This window comes from Convolutriloba macropyga, chromosome 12 (genome assembly GCF_964194025.1).
Source record: "Convolutriloba macropyga chromosome 12, txConMacr16.3, whole genome shotgun sequence".
NCBI lineage: Eukaryota > Metazoa > Xenacoelomorpha > Acoela > Convolutidae > Convolutriloba > Convolutriloba macropyga.
In genome coordinates this window covers 32,328,994-32,347,375 of record NC_134479.1, presented here as the reverse complement: position 1 = coordinate 32,347,375, position 18,382 = coordinate 32,328,994, and the positions used below count along the sequence as shown (strand labels likewise).

At 35.1% G+C, this 18,382-nt stretch overlaps 1 protein-coding gene across 2 annotated transcripts; it reads right to left on the bottom strand.

Annotated features, from left to right (window-relative positions):
• Window positions 1-685: 685 nt before the first annotated feature.
• On the bottom strand, window positions 686-18,137 carry LOC142350736 (uncharacterized). Of its 2 annotated transcripts, none has more exons than XM_075402687.1 (5): window positions 18,003-18,137; window positions 12,980-13,112; window positions 11,974-12,137; window positions 5,765-5,895; window positions 686-1,221 (listed from the first exon to the last, which is right to left on the bottom strand). In XM_075402687.1, the coding sequence occupies exons 1-5, from the start codon at window positions 18,034-18,036 to the stop codon at window positions 847-849; spliced, it is 837 nt and encodes a 278-aa protein (XP_075258802.1). In that variant the 5' UTR covers window positions 18,037-18,137; the 3' UTR covers window positions 686-846. The 2 variants fall into 2 exon arrangements, with proteins under 2 accessions (XP_075258802.1, XP_075258803.1); XM_075402688.1 differs by lacking the exon at window positions 18,003-18,137 and adding an exon at window positions 13,184-13,218.
• Window positions 18,138-18,382: the final 245 nt, after the last annotated feature.

The following is an 18,382-nucleotide window of genomic DNA, read 5'->3' as shown; positions in this document are numbered from 1 at the left end:
TTTCTTTTAAGCTGCTATGTAGAAAACTTTCTTTTGAGTAAGCACTTCAATAGGAGCGCTGAATCAACGCTGTAGTCAACTGCTTTTGGCGCTTTCTCATTTCAGAAGTTTTTGTGCGCAAGGGCCTATGTCCAGACTTTTGTGCGTTCAATGTTGCCTATGTCCAGAATTTCGTGCGTTCATATTTGCCTATGTCCAGACTTTTGTGCATTCAAATTTGCCTATGTTCAGATTTTCGTGTGTTCAAACATGCCTATGTCCAGACTTTTGTGCATTCAATGTTGCCTATGTCCAGAATTTCGTGCGTTCAAAGTTGCCTATGTCCAGACTTTTGTGTGTTCAATGTTGCCTATGTCCAGAATTTCGTGCGTTTAAAGTTGCCTATGTCCAGACTTTTGTGCATTCACATTTGCCTATGTTCAGATTTTCGTGTGTTCAAACATGCCTATGTCCAGACTTTTGTGCTTTCAATGTTGCCTATGTCCAGAATTTCGTGTAATCAAACATTCCTATGTCCAGACTTTTGTGCATTCAATGTCGCCTATGTCCAGACTTTCGTGCATTCAAAGTTGCCTAGTTCAGACCTTTCTAGTTTTTATTCATGTTTCCAGGCCGTCTTTAACGCACGATGCCTTCCATTTGGTTCATGTTGGTCTAGACAAATCAAATTTTGGTGCGAATAACCTCAGCTTCTTCTGATATATTTTGATCATCACAACATCACTGAAATTTTAAATAAAAATCATAATGTCCATTAGTTCAAATATACATTATTAGTGAACACTATGGCGTGTCCAATAGCACGCACATGCAAATTAAAATTTCTTAACAAGATGAAACGGAACTTCATCTTCTGGACTTTGAGGCTTGCGATGAACCTTTCTTCCTTCTGCTTTTTTTGCTCCCTCCCTCCTTTTTGCTGGATTTCTCTAACTTTTTATCCCTTCTGGACGAAATCTCCGGAATATGACCGCAAATCCAAGGATGCTCTTTACACATTATGTTATGCTTGAACCAGTGGAAAGTCAAATTTTGTCCAGGGTTCTCAAAAGGAAACGTTGCTGTACTGAGACCAGGGATTCCATATTCGGGGAATTCTTCACCACCCATGATTATGAAAGGAGCTCCATGTACGATTGAGTTCTGATTCCGAGTAAAATTTCCAGGTCCGAAACCGAGTTCGATTATCAGATTTTTGCACGCAATCTCCAGATAGACAGCCTGGAAAAACAAAGAACACATTTTTTGCAATTTGAATAAACTGGCATTTTTTTGGGCAATGAAGCGTGGGTCAAAGAGTCAACGGAATTCACGGCTGTAAATCTAAAGACCTGATTTTTTCTTCTCAGAATTGATTTGAATGAAATGAATACTGTGAAGAAAAATAGTAAGAGATAACGAGACGGAATGGTAATGTGAGTTAACACTTTTTGTTCCAACGGGTCAAAAATTGAATGAGAATTGTTATGATGCTATTCAATAAGGTTGACGTTTTGTCCAAATAAATATTGTTTACTTCTCTGAAGAAGAGTTGTAACTAATTTGCACTTAACTTTTAATTTTTTAATCGAAAAGGTCCGCCTGAATGTCGTTTTTTGTCCATCAAGTGCGAAAAAATTTCTCCTTTTAGATCCCATAACAAAATGCTTCAAACCTATCTTAAATAGAATGCTCCGCATGCACAAACTATATGAAGTAGGACGAGTAAAAACAGCAAATTTACAGCTAGGAAAAAAAATCAATTGAAAAAAATATTCAATAAATCTTTAATATTGCATTTTTTTATTTTTACATCTTCAGTTTTTGCCGAAAAACAAAATGTCATTGTTAATCCAAAAAAAACACCATTTGCAGGTCAAAAATTTTTGAGAAAAAAATGCGTACGAGAACTGTGCCGAGCCAAAAGAAAAGACGCTTAAAATATAATCATACCTCATCTTATCTGCTCAAAAAAAATTTTAGCATTAAACAAAAATTGAGATTTAACCGTGCTTCAAACGTTGCCTAGAAAAATTGAGTTGAATTAACTGTCAATTTTTATATAGCCTTGACCGTTTCTGAAACGAAAAGTGGGTTGAAATTTCGAAAATAGAAAAAAAAGTTTAAAAAGCATTTTTTTATATCAGTCAACAAAAAAACTCATAGAGGCATCAAATTGGATTTTTTATTTCTAATTCTAACCAGAAAAGCAAAGGTTCTGTAAAAACTTTTCGAAATCCCAAGTTGTAATGTGCTTCTTTGTGATCAGAGAAACGAAGTGAATCCAAAAGAATGCGGCGATAGATTGTACAAACAAAATTTAATTTTTTGAAGCTAGAATTAACAAATAATTTTTAAAAAATTGGACAATTTGGAAATTTTGACGGCAAACTTGTATTTGCTTTCAAAACTAAAGTGTTAAACAAGGGTAGATACCGTTCTGACGTTTGGAAAATGCGATAAAATTTTTTTTTTCAAAATTCACTTCTTCTGTAGGTAAACAAGAAAATCAAACGTACCTAAATTTCTTTGAAAAGAAACACTTGACGCCATATCTAGTGCTTAAAGGGAACACCGCACTTTGAGAGATACATCAGGGTACTGGAATCTAAACTTTAAAAAGTTATAATTTCTCCCAATTTTTCCAAGATTTTTCTCACTCTGGTCATAACAAATTGTTTTAAAATTTAACTAGACAGCAATAAACTTTCTTTGAGGGGCCGAATCATTCAGAAAATGAATGGCTTGCAAGATCGTGTGAGATCTAAGAAAATTTAAAAGATGCTGGAAACGTCATTGCGGTCGGGCACTAAAAGAAATGGCCCAGTTTTGTACTATATTCCGTTGATTCCTGCAGAAACAAATAGGTCAATATGTGAAGAATGATTGATGGCAAAAATAGCGATTAGAAAAAAACTGAAATATTCTGGGAAACTTAAAAAAAATTTTAGTTGCTATTCCGGCTTGCTTTTTTGCTTGAAACAATTTTTGCTGCAAATGGTTGCAGGAATTGGGTCTAAAGACCAAAGATGTAAATTAATCTTATTCGAAAAACTAACTTGAGAAAAAAGATAGCTTTTTTATAAGTGTCAAAATTAATTCAAACTGATGTCCAATTCACGCAATTGAAAAGCTGAATTCAAACCTTTTGTAATTTGTTTTTTATAGCTCGAATCTAATAGAACTGGAACATCGTTAGTAGTGCCGAAAATCTTGCAGAATAAAATGAGGCGTTTTCAAGCTGACGGTAAAATAGTTCCACTCTTTTGATTTGATTTAGTTAAATAATTTTGTCCCAATTGTGCATTAATTTTCCTATAAGTTCATTTGAGGTCCACTATCTAATAACATAAGCCTATGCTGTCCAGTCTTGCAAACCATGTAAAAAATTTGTCCAGTTTTATATGCTGTTCCCGCAGTTACTTCCAAAAGACTTACTTTTTCAAAATTATCAGAGAAAAACATATTTATTAAACCATGAACGTTTGCGAAAAACATTAATCAAGCAAAAATACAGAATTTTTTTGTAGCTGCCATTTTTCCGTCCATCAACAACTTTTTCCACCAGATAATAGTATGAAAATTAACTGAACAATCCAAAGAGAGAAAAATCTTAATTGCGAACAAATTCTGTTTAACGAAAAACATCGTAACTATAACAAAGATTTGAATGATCAGTTCATGCATTTCAAATCAGATCCAAAAAGTTAATTTATATCAGAAAACAACTCCGGGAAATTGAGGTCACTTCAAACACATGAGACAATTAAAATTTCTGCGGGAGAGTTGACTCACAGAGGGTTGTAGTAAAATAACAATTAAATATAAACATGAAAAAAATCATTTTGGTCAAACCACTGGTAAGAATTTGATCGGATATTTCAGAACATCATTTATCATTTTTGCCAAAAATAGCGCCTTTGTGTGATCTCAGAGAAATTCATTATTTAAATGGTAAGAAAAAATCCTTACAATACTCCAAAACGCACCCATTTTTCTTTGTAGATTTATTTCTTGTTCAATAATTTTGCTCTTTTTGAATTTGACAATATTTCGGAAGCTTTTTTAAGCATAACTCATATTCGTTAATTTTTCTTTTGAAAATTTATGTTGAAGTCAAAAATATATGTCCTACATAAGTTTAAGAGTAGATCTTGTATTCAAATCTTATGATTACAGTACAGTATATCTTTAAGTCCATTCACTGTATTTCTTAGCTAGTTAAGAGATTCCCAAAAAAAGAATCAGGAAAAGAAAGAAATGGGAATTTTCGACTTTTCAAAATTTGATTGACATGCTAATAATTTGTCGTAGTGAGTGACATTGTCCAAAACTGTCAACAAACTGCAGATGATATGAGCCTTCTTGACGCTTTAATTTAACCGTATAACAGACATGTTATTTTTTCAGTTTACTGTAAGATTATCAAGTCTCTTCAGAACATACAGCGAAATCTTAGCTGTATTGGAAACTCATTCTAAATCACAATTAATCTGAAGCAATTCTGAAGAACAAAGATTATTTCATTAATTTGGCAATAAAACTGCAGTTAAGTTGCGGTGTTGTCTATAAAATAAAACCAAGTTTGCAACTAACCTAGTGTAGAACTTATAAAAAGCGCTCCACTGAGAAATTTTTGTGATCAATTAGGCGAGACAAAAATTTTCATTAAAAAGTCAACTGTGAAGTAAAGTTCTAGATGCCTAGTTTGCATATCTTTGCAAGATTATAGGCTCATTTTAGGATCAATTGACGTTCGTTCTGTCGTAATTATATTATTTTTCCCAATTTTGGCTTCCTTTCCATCTTATATTTTATGAAAGTACCCGGACTTCAGTTTCGAAGCAATTCAGCGCGGCAACAGTACAATTCAAGAGTAAAAATTTTATTCAGTTCTGAAACATTGCATCTCGAGTATATCTTAAGTTTTTATGTACAGTTTTTCTTCATTATGATTATATTGAGGTCATGGCGTTCTCCCATGCTAAATTTATTTTGTATAGTGTGAAAATTACTCATGCGCCGAAGTTAAGTTTTAGCAGCATAAAGTCATACTTTTATTGCTTAGAACTGGTAATTACTCTACTAGTATCAACTTTATTCTTTAGCTAGGTTTTAGGTAATTACCACTTAACTCAGTGCTTACGACTCGTTACTCAAATTAAATGATACAAGTACCCACGCGGAAAGTAAAATCACATATAAAGCGAACATTGTTAAAGAGAGTTAGGCTGAATACATTTTTTCATGCAGTAAATTTTTACTCAAAAATCAAGACTAGCTAGTGTAAATTGTGATATGAACAGAGTACTGGCCATCCACGAAAACAAAATGTTTTTCGACTGATTCAGCGCTGATTTGCTCTGTCACCAACCTCCAGATACGAATTTTACTTCATTTTTATCAAATCTAAAAAACCAAAAATTAAACCGTTTACTGTCTTCAGTTATTTGGGCATAAGTTCCTCTGATTTATAAAAATAATTTAAAAGTTTTTAAGCTGTAGTTTTTGCTGTAGCTATATGGGTGCCTCTGACTTTTTTCCCCTTGTGGTGCGTTTTCCCCTCTCGGTATAAGTGCATATCGTGTGCTGAAGGTGAACAAAAAGGCTAAGATCATATGAAAAAAATTTTTTTCCAGATTTCGGAATTTTTGAATGAATGCATCGTCTTTTGAAGTTCTACTTGAATCTTGCAATATTATCACTGCCGTAGCCTGCATGAAAAAGTACACACTTAACAGATCAGCAATATTTATATTTCACAAACAAATAAAAAAAGAAATACCGTAAGAAAATTCAGGGGTTTATCTTCGTCCGAATAATCCATCAACTTTTCCATGTATTGCTCGGGGCTCCACTTTTTTCGCAACTGACCGAAGAATAGATACTTCATTGACTGTCCCTCGCAACAGAAATCTGAAATGATTTAAGGGCAACAAAGTTTTAGCTCTAAACCTCCCACCTAAAATACAGATTCAAAATTATTCAATAATCTGGAAAACAGATGTTTAGAAAGTATATATCGATTAATTGAGCCACTGGCATCTAAAGAGTTAACTTCCACTCATTGATTGAGAATGGGCTGGTTATCAATGCATTGTTATGAAGATTTAACCCAATCAATGGTTCCCTATTTTTCTCCTTTTTCATCGCCTACATGGAACCTTAAGCTATGTATCCCAATAACAAATTTATGCAGATAAAGGCTCTCTCTCTCTCTCTGTATAAATACGTTATGAAAAAACATGCAGGGTGTTCAAAAAAGTGGTTTCAAAATAAATGTTTGGAAAACTGTGCTAAAGTTATATGAACTCAAAGGTTTGCGTTGCAAAACTTTATCAGCTCAATAATCCCCTTCTTACTCAGAAAAGGGGCATGCAACTAGTGTAACATTTCGTGCATAGCTACATGCTACCCAGGTTGAGGTACCATCCGGAAATGACCTCTAATCAGACCATCCCAGACCAAAGTATCCTCTGATCAAACTAAATTGCGCTCGAAACACCGTGTACGCTCGAAGTGCGCTCGAAACTATATCTGATCAGACCTTTCCAGACGGAAATGACCTACGATTAGACCGAAATCAGACCATTGTCCGGACAATTGTGCGACCATGGCCCAGACGAAAACCAGACCATCGTCTTTCTGATCAGACTATTGTACGCTCAAATGTCACTCGTGATCAGACTATTGTGCGCTTGAAATCACCTCTGATCAATCTCAGTTGCGCTGGAAATAGTCTGATTAGTTAATGATTTTCACTGTGAACGAATTTCCATAATTTTGTTATAAAACTTTCATTTCATAAAAAATTATTTTTGAATTATTATATTCATCTGAAGAAAATACCATTCTAAAAGTTTTGCTAAAGAGAAAATCCAACTGCTGAGAAAAATTATTTAGTATACCATTAGTGCATATTTCGAACTCAATTGATGAATTTTGACTGCTATCTATATAAAACGTTGTGTTCAACTGTTAACTAAAGTTTCCTTTTAAAGGGGATGGCATTTTCTATCATCTGGACCCCATTTGGTTCTGATCAAAGCCATCAGACTCTAGATGTGTATGTGATCAGAATGCTGATTTTTGTTGCGTCTTGGCAGAGCCAACATCTCTCGTTTAAAAAACAACAAAAAATCAAAGGAAAAAATTCCCCTCGAAATGGTCTCTGATCAGATAATATTGCGCTCAAAATCTTCTCGGATCAGACTAATGTGCGTTTGAATCCGCCTCTGATCAGACCAACCCAGACGGAAATGACCTCTGATCATACCATCCCCATACGGAAGTGACATCTGATCATACTATTGTGCGCCAGAACCAAATTCCAGAAACTGTTATTTTGTTCTGAGAACACACCGAGTGCGTTGGACTTGGTCTGAGACTTGGCTGGATGGGATCTCAACCTTGGGGAAATGCAATTATGCAACGTTAGAGGGGCTAATTGGCATATTTAATGATTTAAATATACCCAATGAAAATATATTCAATATGACAACAAAATATCGATAATGCCATAATAGCCAATATAAGCTTAATGATATTTTCATTCAGTATTCCTATTACCAATTAGCAATTGATTTTAACAAAATTTTTATCTTGCTTAAGCAACCAAGTGTTCGATTGTGATTGTTCCAAATCCCTCATTCCGGGGTATGGCCATGACGAGTGAAATATTGGCAGATTCACAATGAAAATTTAATGTGCAAAGTATTGACAAGTGGATCAAATTCATATTGAAATTTTAGTATATAAAGGTTAATTGCATTATGAATTTTCTGTCAATTGTTTTTTAAGCCAAATAATATTCAATGGATAAATTTAAAACTTGGGTAAAGTATTGGGTGTATGCTTGTTAGTTTGTCACCTTGGGTTTTTTGTCCGTGACACTGTTTATAGGGATATTGGGTTTTACCACAGACAAAAAAGGTTTTAAATAACTTCAATGTTGCCTTAATTTCAACACAATTTGGAGTACCCTGCATTCTTAATACACAAGAACTAAATTCGCATTTCACTTATGTGGATAATTGCTAAAACTCAGCAATAGTAAAAACATATATTGGCAATATATATATATATATATATATATATATATATATATATATATATATTAAGACCCTTACGTCCATTATTTAAATATATATATATATATATATATATATATATATATATATTGAGACCCTTACGTCCATTATTTAGTGTAACCCGCTTTGCAATCCCTATACAAGGAAGCGAGCATTTCGAATCCACTTTTGTTTTCAACCTAAAGCAATGACTCTGAAGCCATATGACTATGAACGACCTCTGTGTACCGATGATCAGATGACAAATCAATATAAAACTGCTGAGACTTCTACTTCAGAGTTGCTGTAACCCGTACCCGTGTCAAAATTACCCCACCCCCTGATTACCCCACCAAAAAAACTGATGTAAGACTAAGGATAATTATTGTCTATTGGGGGGGGGGGGGTAAAACGATGTAAGATTAGGGGTAATGGGAGTAATGTGGGGAATTTTTAGATTTCTAGATGCGGAGTAGATTCATATAGATCCACCGTCAGGAATTGGGCACGCATTGATAGTTTAGAGGCTAAGGAGAACCAGCTGAGAGTACAGAGGTTGCGAGTTCAAGACTGTCAGTCTTCAAGTAAAGGGGCTGAAACAATGTAAGATTAGGGCTTCCAAAGGGGATAATTACCCCCCTACTCATGCACTAGAAGAACATAAAATTTGTGTAAAAAATTTGATTGAGTCAATCAGATTTAGATTTTACAACGATTGCGAAACGAAGTGTTAAAAAAAACTATTTCTGCTGACATGTTTGCTTTTTCGTCATCTAAATTTTTTTTATTCAAAGAAACTGGTGTCAAACATTTTTGTGATCTTTCTTTAGAATAGTTGATATGAAGCGAATTGGCAGCACTAAAAACGCCTGATAAATTTTTTCAGCATTTTGCAAATCAACTGCACGCTGACGTTACGGCGCATTCATTCAAATATCTGAAGTCGCAGTTATTGGTCGGAGTCTCCTGACAAGTCAAAGATTTTATTAAAAAAAATTAAAGCTAAAAAGAATAACTTAGCTGTCACTGTACAGGCTTACCGAAAAACTCAGAAAACTATCATTTATTGCCCTTATTACGCACACTTGTAGGAATCTTTTTTGAAAGATGAATTCACTAGCTACTAATTCGGTTTCTTCGCTGCCCAAAAAAAGTTTGATGGAGCCGTAAAATAGTGAAAAAAAGTTTAGGTAGCATTATAAATTCGAGAGGAAATAATTTCTCCTCATGTGTACTAAAAATCGCCTAATTTTTACTCTAACATATGTTTTTAGCTAACATTGAAAATAAAAATTTCAAACTTAGAATACGATTTAATGCTTACATCTCTGAAGTGAAACACCCGAACCCTCATGTCAGAGCTTTTCAGTATTGATTCATTAGAATCCAATGGTAAAATGTTAAATCAGTTCTGACTCATAGTAAGCTAAGGGTAAAGTTACTTATCATTATGCCCAGACAAAATTCAGAATTAAATGTTTCAATGACTTTTTTCTGTTTAGTATGATTTTATACTGTTAATAGAGAGAAAATTCATAGTGTCAATCATAAAATTTTCATTCCGCTCAGAGAAATTTCTTAGAGCTTTTTCATACTGTGAAGAATTCATGCAGGAAGAGGCTATGAATTTACCATGATCAGTCCAAAAAGTGACATGATCAGAGTACTTGACAGAAAAAACTACCGAATGAAAAGCTTCTGATTCATTACTGATGTTGTCTGCAAGGAAAGTCCGGGTGCGTAAAAACACGAAAATTACAAAAAAAATTTTGTCATGCCTTTTTTTACATTTTTTCTTTTTTCAACATTTAAATGAGCAATTTTCTTAACCTTTTCGTCCGCCTTTTGGTAAGTATTCTTGAGTTCGGCTCTCAGAACTTAGTTAGCGCCTCATCATTTCCAGTTTCAGAGCTAAGATTTCTCATTATACAAGAATTTTGACAGCGGATAAACCTTTCAATAGCCCCTTTCTGTGTTTACCCAGTTATGTCTTAGCATACATTTTAAAACTGAAGCCTCACTTTTTACTTGTGACTTTAAATTAGCAGTGATTAATTTTTAGAAGTTTTTTTTTATACGAAGAAAGTAAAATAAAAGCCTTAAAAGATCAAAATAAAAGATTTGATTCAAATACTAGACTAACTTTCCTGGATCTGAAAATAAAGAAACAAAGAATCCATGCTTATGAATCCAAAATGGTCGTTTGCACATATCGTGCATAGGAAGGAGACATTATCAAAATGCAGATGGCGACAAAACCTTAGTGGCTAAAATTCTAATTGGTATCAAAACTTGTAGGTTCTATTATTACCTATAAAAATATTTGCAGGACCGTGAAATTCACAAATACTTCGGCCGATATTGACGAGCATGGGAAGTTGTTTCCATTTATCACTTAAACCCAGGTTTAGGTCCAGACCCAAATTGAGCTATGATCAGACTTTCCAGACCGAAGTTAGCTCTGATCAGACCATCCAGATCAAAATGATCTCTGATCAGACTTTCCAGACCAAAATGTCCTCTGATCAGACCGAACCCAGACCACTGTCCAGACTATAGTGCGCTTATGATCAGACCCAAATTCAGACCATTGTCCAGACTATAAACAGACTATGATCAGACCATCTTCAGACCATGATCCAGACTCAATTGCACACCATTGCCCAGACCTTAATCAGACTATGATCAGACTCAAGTGCGCTCAATATAGTCTGATCAGAGAAAGATTTTAAATATGAACAAATCTCTTAATTTTGCTATAATATATTCATTTCATAAAAACTGGTGTGTGCAGTATTAAAATCAGCTAAGGAAAACCCTATTCTGAAAATATTGCTAATGAAAATGAAACCTAACTGTTGAGAAAAAAGTTTTATTTACAATACACCGCAGTTCATATTTCCGACTCAATGGATGAACTTAGACAGCTTTCCACAAGAAACGTCGTGGTCTTCAGGTAATCAAAATTTCCTCTTGAGGGGACCGGCATTTGCTATCAGCTGGACTCCTTGTTTCTGATCAGAGTCATCGGACTTTAGATGAGTCTCTGATTGGAACGCTGCTTTATTGTTGCCTCTTGGCAGAGGCAACATCACTCAATAAAAAAAAACAAAAAAAGAGAAAAAATAATGCACTCGAAGTCAGACCTTCCAGACCGAATTGACTTCTGATCAGACCGAACCCAGACCATGGTCCAGACTACAAAGACTGTGATCAGACCTTCCAGACCGAATTGACCACTGATCAGACCGAACCCAGACCATAGTCCAGACTATGATCAGACCGTCCAGACCGAATTGACCTCTGATCAGACCGAAATCAGACCATGGTCCAGACTATTGTGCGCTCGAACCGCTTTCCAGACCCTGTAATTTTGGTCTGGGAACACAGGGGTGTGCGCTCGATTGGGTCTGATCATAGCTCAATTTGGGTCTGGACCAAAACCTGGGAAATATGGATACAAATAGAATTTTTGTTTCTTTTTTTGATTAGTATTTACACTGGAACCTAAGAAAAGGTATATGCTCCGCGCATGAATGCTCTGAAATTTGCAAAATTTCATCCTTGTTCTCGGTATTTTTAATTGCAGATGCCCCGGTTGTTTTTTTTTGTTTGATTATAGTCGCACATAATCGTGTCACTTTTGAATCATTGTCGCGAATTTACTCATGGTCCCGCAGAACCAAAACGTGAACAAAATTTCTCAAATTATTTCACAATAATTAGCATTAATTCAAACCATTGCCTAATTTTTGTCTATATTTTCGTCTAATCATCGCCTAATTTTTGCCTGGATCAACCCAACGAATATACAGGAGTTTGTGTATTTTTTACGGCGAAAACGTCATTCCTGTAAAAATTTTATAGGTTTCGAGGGAGCATTTTTAACTTCCATGGGGGAGGTCTCAACTAAATCTTTGCTAACTTGGCTCATCGGGTTCAATCATGTTGATGATCTGCCATTTGTCTCTGATGAGAACACCAAACCAGGCCATTGTGGCCCTCGGGTCCATTCCCCCAGGTGATCTGGTATTCGTGTCCTCGTCCTCAGCTGCAGGAGTTCGGTACGAATCCAGGCAGTAGTATTTGCTAAAATTAGAGTTCTTTTAATCACACATTTTGACTATCTAAATATTCCATACATTCTAGGATTTTCTGGTCGATCGCATAGTGATGCCGGAGAATCACTAAAGTAGGTCCTCATCGAAAAAAAAATTTGAACAGAATTGGAAGCAAAAAATATGTAAGATTCCTGGTAAGTATACTAGGATCGTATAAGATTTCCTGATAATCATACAAGGATGATTTATTTTCTTGTAATCATATAGTGAACATGTATAAATTTCTTTGGTTTCACACTGGGATCAAACTAAGAAATTAGGTGGTATGAAATCATATATGATCATTGTTTGAAATCAAGGGAACCAGCACAACCCAGGGTTTGATTCCTTTACCAACTTAGGGCGCACACATTCTATTTTTCGGAAATTTGAGAGCAATGATCGTTTTTGAGCGTCTTAGCGATTTAATTCTTAAAATTCTGAGCAAAAATCTGTCTTTTTGTTAATTTAAGTACCCAGTGGAACGAAACTTGATACACCTTACCATGTCATGCAAGATCTTGATAATTCTTGCAAAACTTGCAGCATCTTGCCAAAATTTTGATAGGGAAAAATTTCTTGGATCACCTTTGCAAGATCTTGGCAAGATTTACCATGTTTTATCATGGTTCTTATCATGGCTATCAAGTTTCGTTTCACCGGGTAGCGATTTATTTGACGGAAAATAAAACCATACTAAAATGATTATTCATTCGCAAAATTTCTATGAACAAAAGATACTATTGTCGGCTTTGATTTTGACAATGAATATATTGATAGAACATCGGTTCATATTTTGTAATTACAAGGGAGTTCCAATTCTGTTTTTACCTGTAACGCCGACATTTTTTCCCAAACGTTTCGAGCCCATTTGAGACCCAGAACACCAGGGACTCCATATTTGCCAAATCCTTGGTGCTCCTTCCACTCCGATAATGATGCATGGCGCTGCACACAATCATCACTGAAAAAGTAAACAACCGAATATTCCAGGTTTCCACTCCTTAAAAACAAATATCCAATTTGGTGTCTTACATATTTTATTTCATTTCTTCATTCAATCTTTGCATGGTTGCTGTAGAGTCATCATCAGTAATCAAAAATGTGTACAATTGGGACCCCTTTTTGGCACAGATTCCGCAAACATGTCGACCAATCACTCGAACGGATGGAAAAATCTTGGCTGTTTCTGCCTAGATGGCTACTCTTCGTTGTTGCCTTTATATTACGAGAATGAAAGGCTGCCAATATTGAAGCGATGTCAGGAATATAAGGTAGCAAAAATAAATTGAAAAGTAATGCTGATGAAACAAACATATAAAAAAAACAATCAATAGAACAAGCTGTTAGAAAAGATACTGCATATAATCCACTACAGATATCATTTAATTGACTATATCTGTATAAATTGTATAAGAATCATGATTAGATTCATTGAAACATTGTCGACCCTTACTCACACAGAATAATGGTTGCAGGTGAATTAATTAATATCTTCGCCAATACAGCACCCGAGTCGAAAACGGATGGAATTGAGCAGTCATCCCCTGTGTACTAATTAGTAGATACCCCCCTTTTCTATGTTACAATATAATCCTGCGATATATAGACGCAGTTAATTTAAGTTTTATGTGATGGATGCTAATATTTTTTAGCCTGCTAAGAGCTGTGCAGCTAAATTTATCAGCTGTTAATATATCTCAATAAGCAACTATATGAAACAAATTTAGCAAAACGGCTTTTAATTCGAAGTTGAATTGAAAACAACGACCTATTCTTCCACATTTTGAAATTTTGTCGCGTTGGTATCTGCCAGAAAGTGGGTGAGGCGCAAAATAAACAATACCAGGTTGAGGTCCAGACCCAAATTGAGCTATGATCAGACTATCCAGAGTGAAATGACCTTTGATCAGACTGTCCAGACCGAAATTACCTCTGATCAGACTTTCCAGACCTAGATGACTTTGATCAGACCGTACCCAGACTATGGTCCAGACTATGATCAAACTCAAATTCAAACCATTGTCCAGTCTATGAACAGTCAGTCTATCATCAGACCTTTCAGAGCAAACTGACCTCTGAACAGAAGTTCCAAACCGAAGTGACCTCTGCTCAGTGTCTATACTTAGACACGTACGAGACTTTAAGTATCCTTATAATAAATACATTTCATTAAAATTAATGTCTCCTGCGGACAATTCAAAGAAGTGAATAGAAAATCAAAAGTGTTTTTTGTGAACTCAAAGTTTTGTGAAAATTCTTAAATTGAAAACTTTGCATGTCATTGCTTAAGTTCGCCCGCACGGTAGATGAAGTTTGACAATTATTTATGAGAGAAGTTTGAATCTACAAGTGCTGCTCCAATTTATAAAGAGACCGACTGCTCAATTAGAGGTTGTACTCTATTGTCCTATTTGTTTTAATAAAAAAAGTGATTCGTAGGGAATCTCTGACCAGATCAGATATTTTTTGGCTCGTGGCAGAGAACCATTATCACCTACCCATTAGATAAAAATGCAAAAAAATGCATTCAAGTGCGCTCGAAATAGCCTCTGATCAGTCTCCAATTAACTCGAATCTGCCTCTTAAAAGATCGTCCAGACCGAAGTGACCTCTGATCAGACGTTTCAGACCGAAACGACCTCTGATCAGTCCTAAAACAGACCAAGGCCAAGATTATTGTGCGGTTGAACCGCTGCCCAAACCCTGTAATCTGGGCCTGGAAACACATGGGTGTGCGTTCTAGTGGATCTTATCATTGTTTAATTCGGGTCTGGACCTCAACCTGAGATCTCCTCAATTTCATATCCATACATAACATATCTGGATCTCTGACTCACTCTAATTAAGGTATAGGTAAATTTATCTGAAAACTGTGGATGTAACTCCATGTGCTGGTAAAATTTATCTGAACAATGCTCACGAAAATTGCTCACCTGCATGCATTTTTTGAAAATTTCAATGCACTATTTATTTTTCTTGAAAACTGCTTTTTGAGGGGTTGTTTGCTTGTGGAAATTTGTTTCCTTTACTTTTATCTACCTAGTGCTTTACCTGGATTTTGCTCCACAAAACAAATGGGCATTTTTGGCTCGTTCAATGAAGAATTACATATCGATATACAACAAAACGTATTTTATTTTTGTTTTGTGGCTTTAAGTACCGCATCTCATGAAATACGAGACGCAGTGTTGTAATTACACCGATCTTACTCAAAAACAAGTTCAAAACTTATCCTCTTCTATTCAAATGATTCATCCATAAAAAAGTAACTGTTTTCAAAAACAATTATTAACAGTTGTTAAAATTTTTGCAATCACTTGTTTTCCAAATCACCCTAGACAACCGGAGTAAACATGATATTGATGCTTTTGAAATTTAGACAAGCAGTCCTTCGCCAATGTCTAAGATGATAATCGATGCAATATTATCTCCAAGCAACTTTTATTTTTTTTATTTTCGTGCAGACAAAAAAAGCTGTGTATTGAAATAAAAGAAACGGTTACATTGCCATTCTTCTTGAATCGGTTTTAGTGAATGAAATTTTAGAATTTCTCGAAGCTACTTATATCATCATTAATCAGGTTTAATTCTTACTTTATATAGTCAAAAATGACTCCCTGTATCAATTTTTCATAAGGCCTAAGAATTTTTTCCATTTTTTATGAAGTTTTGCATTGAACGAAATATCGCACTGAGGAAAAACCAAGAACAGATATGTTCCAGAAAAAAAGTTGCCAGGTTGCTGATCAATTGTTGCTTGGAAAATACGGCAAATCCTGAGCTGCCAATAAAAGATTATCCAATTGAGTTTGAAAAACAGCAAATTTCTATTCAAGCGAGTGCAGTTTACCATTGCTAAATACTGCTAATTTAATGGTTTATTTAAGCAAAGTACCGCAGCACTGATTGATTAATCTCGAAGATTGAATAAAACTTAAATGAGACTTGAGGAAACCTCCACAAATCCAAGGTCTCAACATAAAACCCAACCTAGTCCAATTAATATGGTTGCTAGTTTCTTTGAAAAATAGGTTATGATCCAAAAACTACATTTGATTGACAACCACTTTTCTTGAGCTAAAAGCAAACGCTTTCGAATCTGTAAAAATACTTTGAGTCAATTATCTGGTCTGTAATTTAGATGGCGACAGATTCTATTGGAAATAACCTGAGCGCTTTGATATCTATTTGTTCAATCTGGAAAATCATTCTTATGCATTTTGTTCAGTAAAAACCAATCAAAAGCGGAAACAGATTTGAAAACAAAATAAATAGTTCAGAGTAAATTTTTATGTAGAAGCAAAATCAGTTAGTAGATTTGACAAGTTGTTGTTTAGTAGATTTGATAATTAGTAGATGGTCTCTTTTGGCCTGACTCGCACCGTTTTGCCATGCACCATTTTTGTTTTACAATTTGACCTAAAAAGCGCGGTCTTCAAAATGGCCCCACGTGGACCTCAAAGGTGACAAATTTCCTTGTAAAAAATCAGAACTTTTCCAATGATTTTTTTTATTTCTAAAAGCTAACAGTCGAGAGTCGCAAAAGCTAATGACAAAGAGATATTAGAGCCTTCAAATACTCCGCGTAACAACTTTTTGAGACAGTGAGAACTCATAAACATAATTGGTGGACAACTCAGATGCTGTCTCAGAAGATAGCGAATGGGAGATTCGGTGTCCTGCGACTACTCCATGCTTGTTGAGCTTCCTGTGATATCCCGGCTCAAACAAGGACGACGGTGGTCTTAACAATAATTCACGATGTTACAAGTCGAGATGCCCATTTTAAGCCAAAACCAGCTTTGAAATGAATTCGATTGTTCGTCAATGCGTACAAAAATGGAATAAGTTACCACATTGGCTTCGGTTGGCAAAAAATGAAAACGTTTTTAAGAAAACGTTGAATGATTTTTTGCTCTCACAACATGAAAAATTCCTTTGAATAGTAACTTAGGAGCTTTTAAAAATTATTTCTATTTTTAGTAAGAAAACAATCGAAAGGAAAGTTTATAATGTGATTCTTTAAGAAATTTGTTGATGTTTATTATATTATTATTGTTTGAATGATTTGAAATATTTTTTGTTTCAGGTATATTTAACCGTATGGTTATAATTATTTTAATTTACTTGTTGCAAAAAAAAGATTATCTACAAAGAGGTGGGAAATTTATGTTGTGGGAAAGATATCGCAATCATTCGCATTAGAAATAAAACAGTATCTAAAAAAAACTATTTTTTGCTCAAAAGAAACTTTCAAAGATTGCTTTTTTCTATAAATATTCTTCTGTAGTTCGTTTTTACAATTTGATCTGTTGCTTTAAAATATGTAGCTTTATGATTCTGTTAATTATCGAAGCGACAACCCAGCGTCACGCGAACAATTGCCATGAGCTCTTCACCAGCGTGCGTGCAGGGTTCAACAGGTGCGGGGAAAACGTACCAAAAAAGTGGCCCCAGCTTGAGAGAGGATGTTTTACACTTTTATTATTACCGACTAGTAAAACAAAATTAATGTTACACAATTGAAATTGTTATAGGATCCAATTCCTATATCTTTTTGCCGCTCCTGACAGCCCAAAAAGATATGAGTGGAATACTTATTTTCCTATTATCCCCATAACTCGCGCATTTTCCTAAAGAGTCAGTCCCCCGTTGCAGCACACTCTTGCAGCAGTATTTTGGTCAGAGGAGAGGAGGAGAGGAGAGGAGAGGAAAACTACCACCTGGCACCTCGTCACTCTAACCCCTGAGAAAAATTAGCCCCTAATTCATACATTGAAATGGGAGGAAGTTCGGGAGGATATTCGACTCGGGTAATCCAGTGGAAGGGGTTATATATCCTAACAATTACCTGTTGCAAGAGCAATTGAAGAATGCCACATCATTGAAAATGGTGCTCAGATTCACTGATTAAGGACTAACAGAAAATGTTTGCTTTTTCAGTTCAATCAGTCAACAATATTCTAGCAATTGAAGTGAATGTTGTTGTTTAAATTGTGTTATAATTAAACGCCCTTTGTGTAAACAACATTTGTACCTAAGCTTTTTTGAGCGGATCTTGATTGTTCATTATATGAAACTCTTTGCAATGCATTGTAGCTCTATCGGCCGTTCTACTACACTGTGTTAGGCCGTTGGATGGTTTTGTACCGAATTAATTATCAATGCTATCACAAATATTCATCTGTATTACGCAAAAGGTGAAAAAAAATGCAATGAAATAATTCAGAG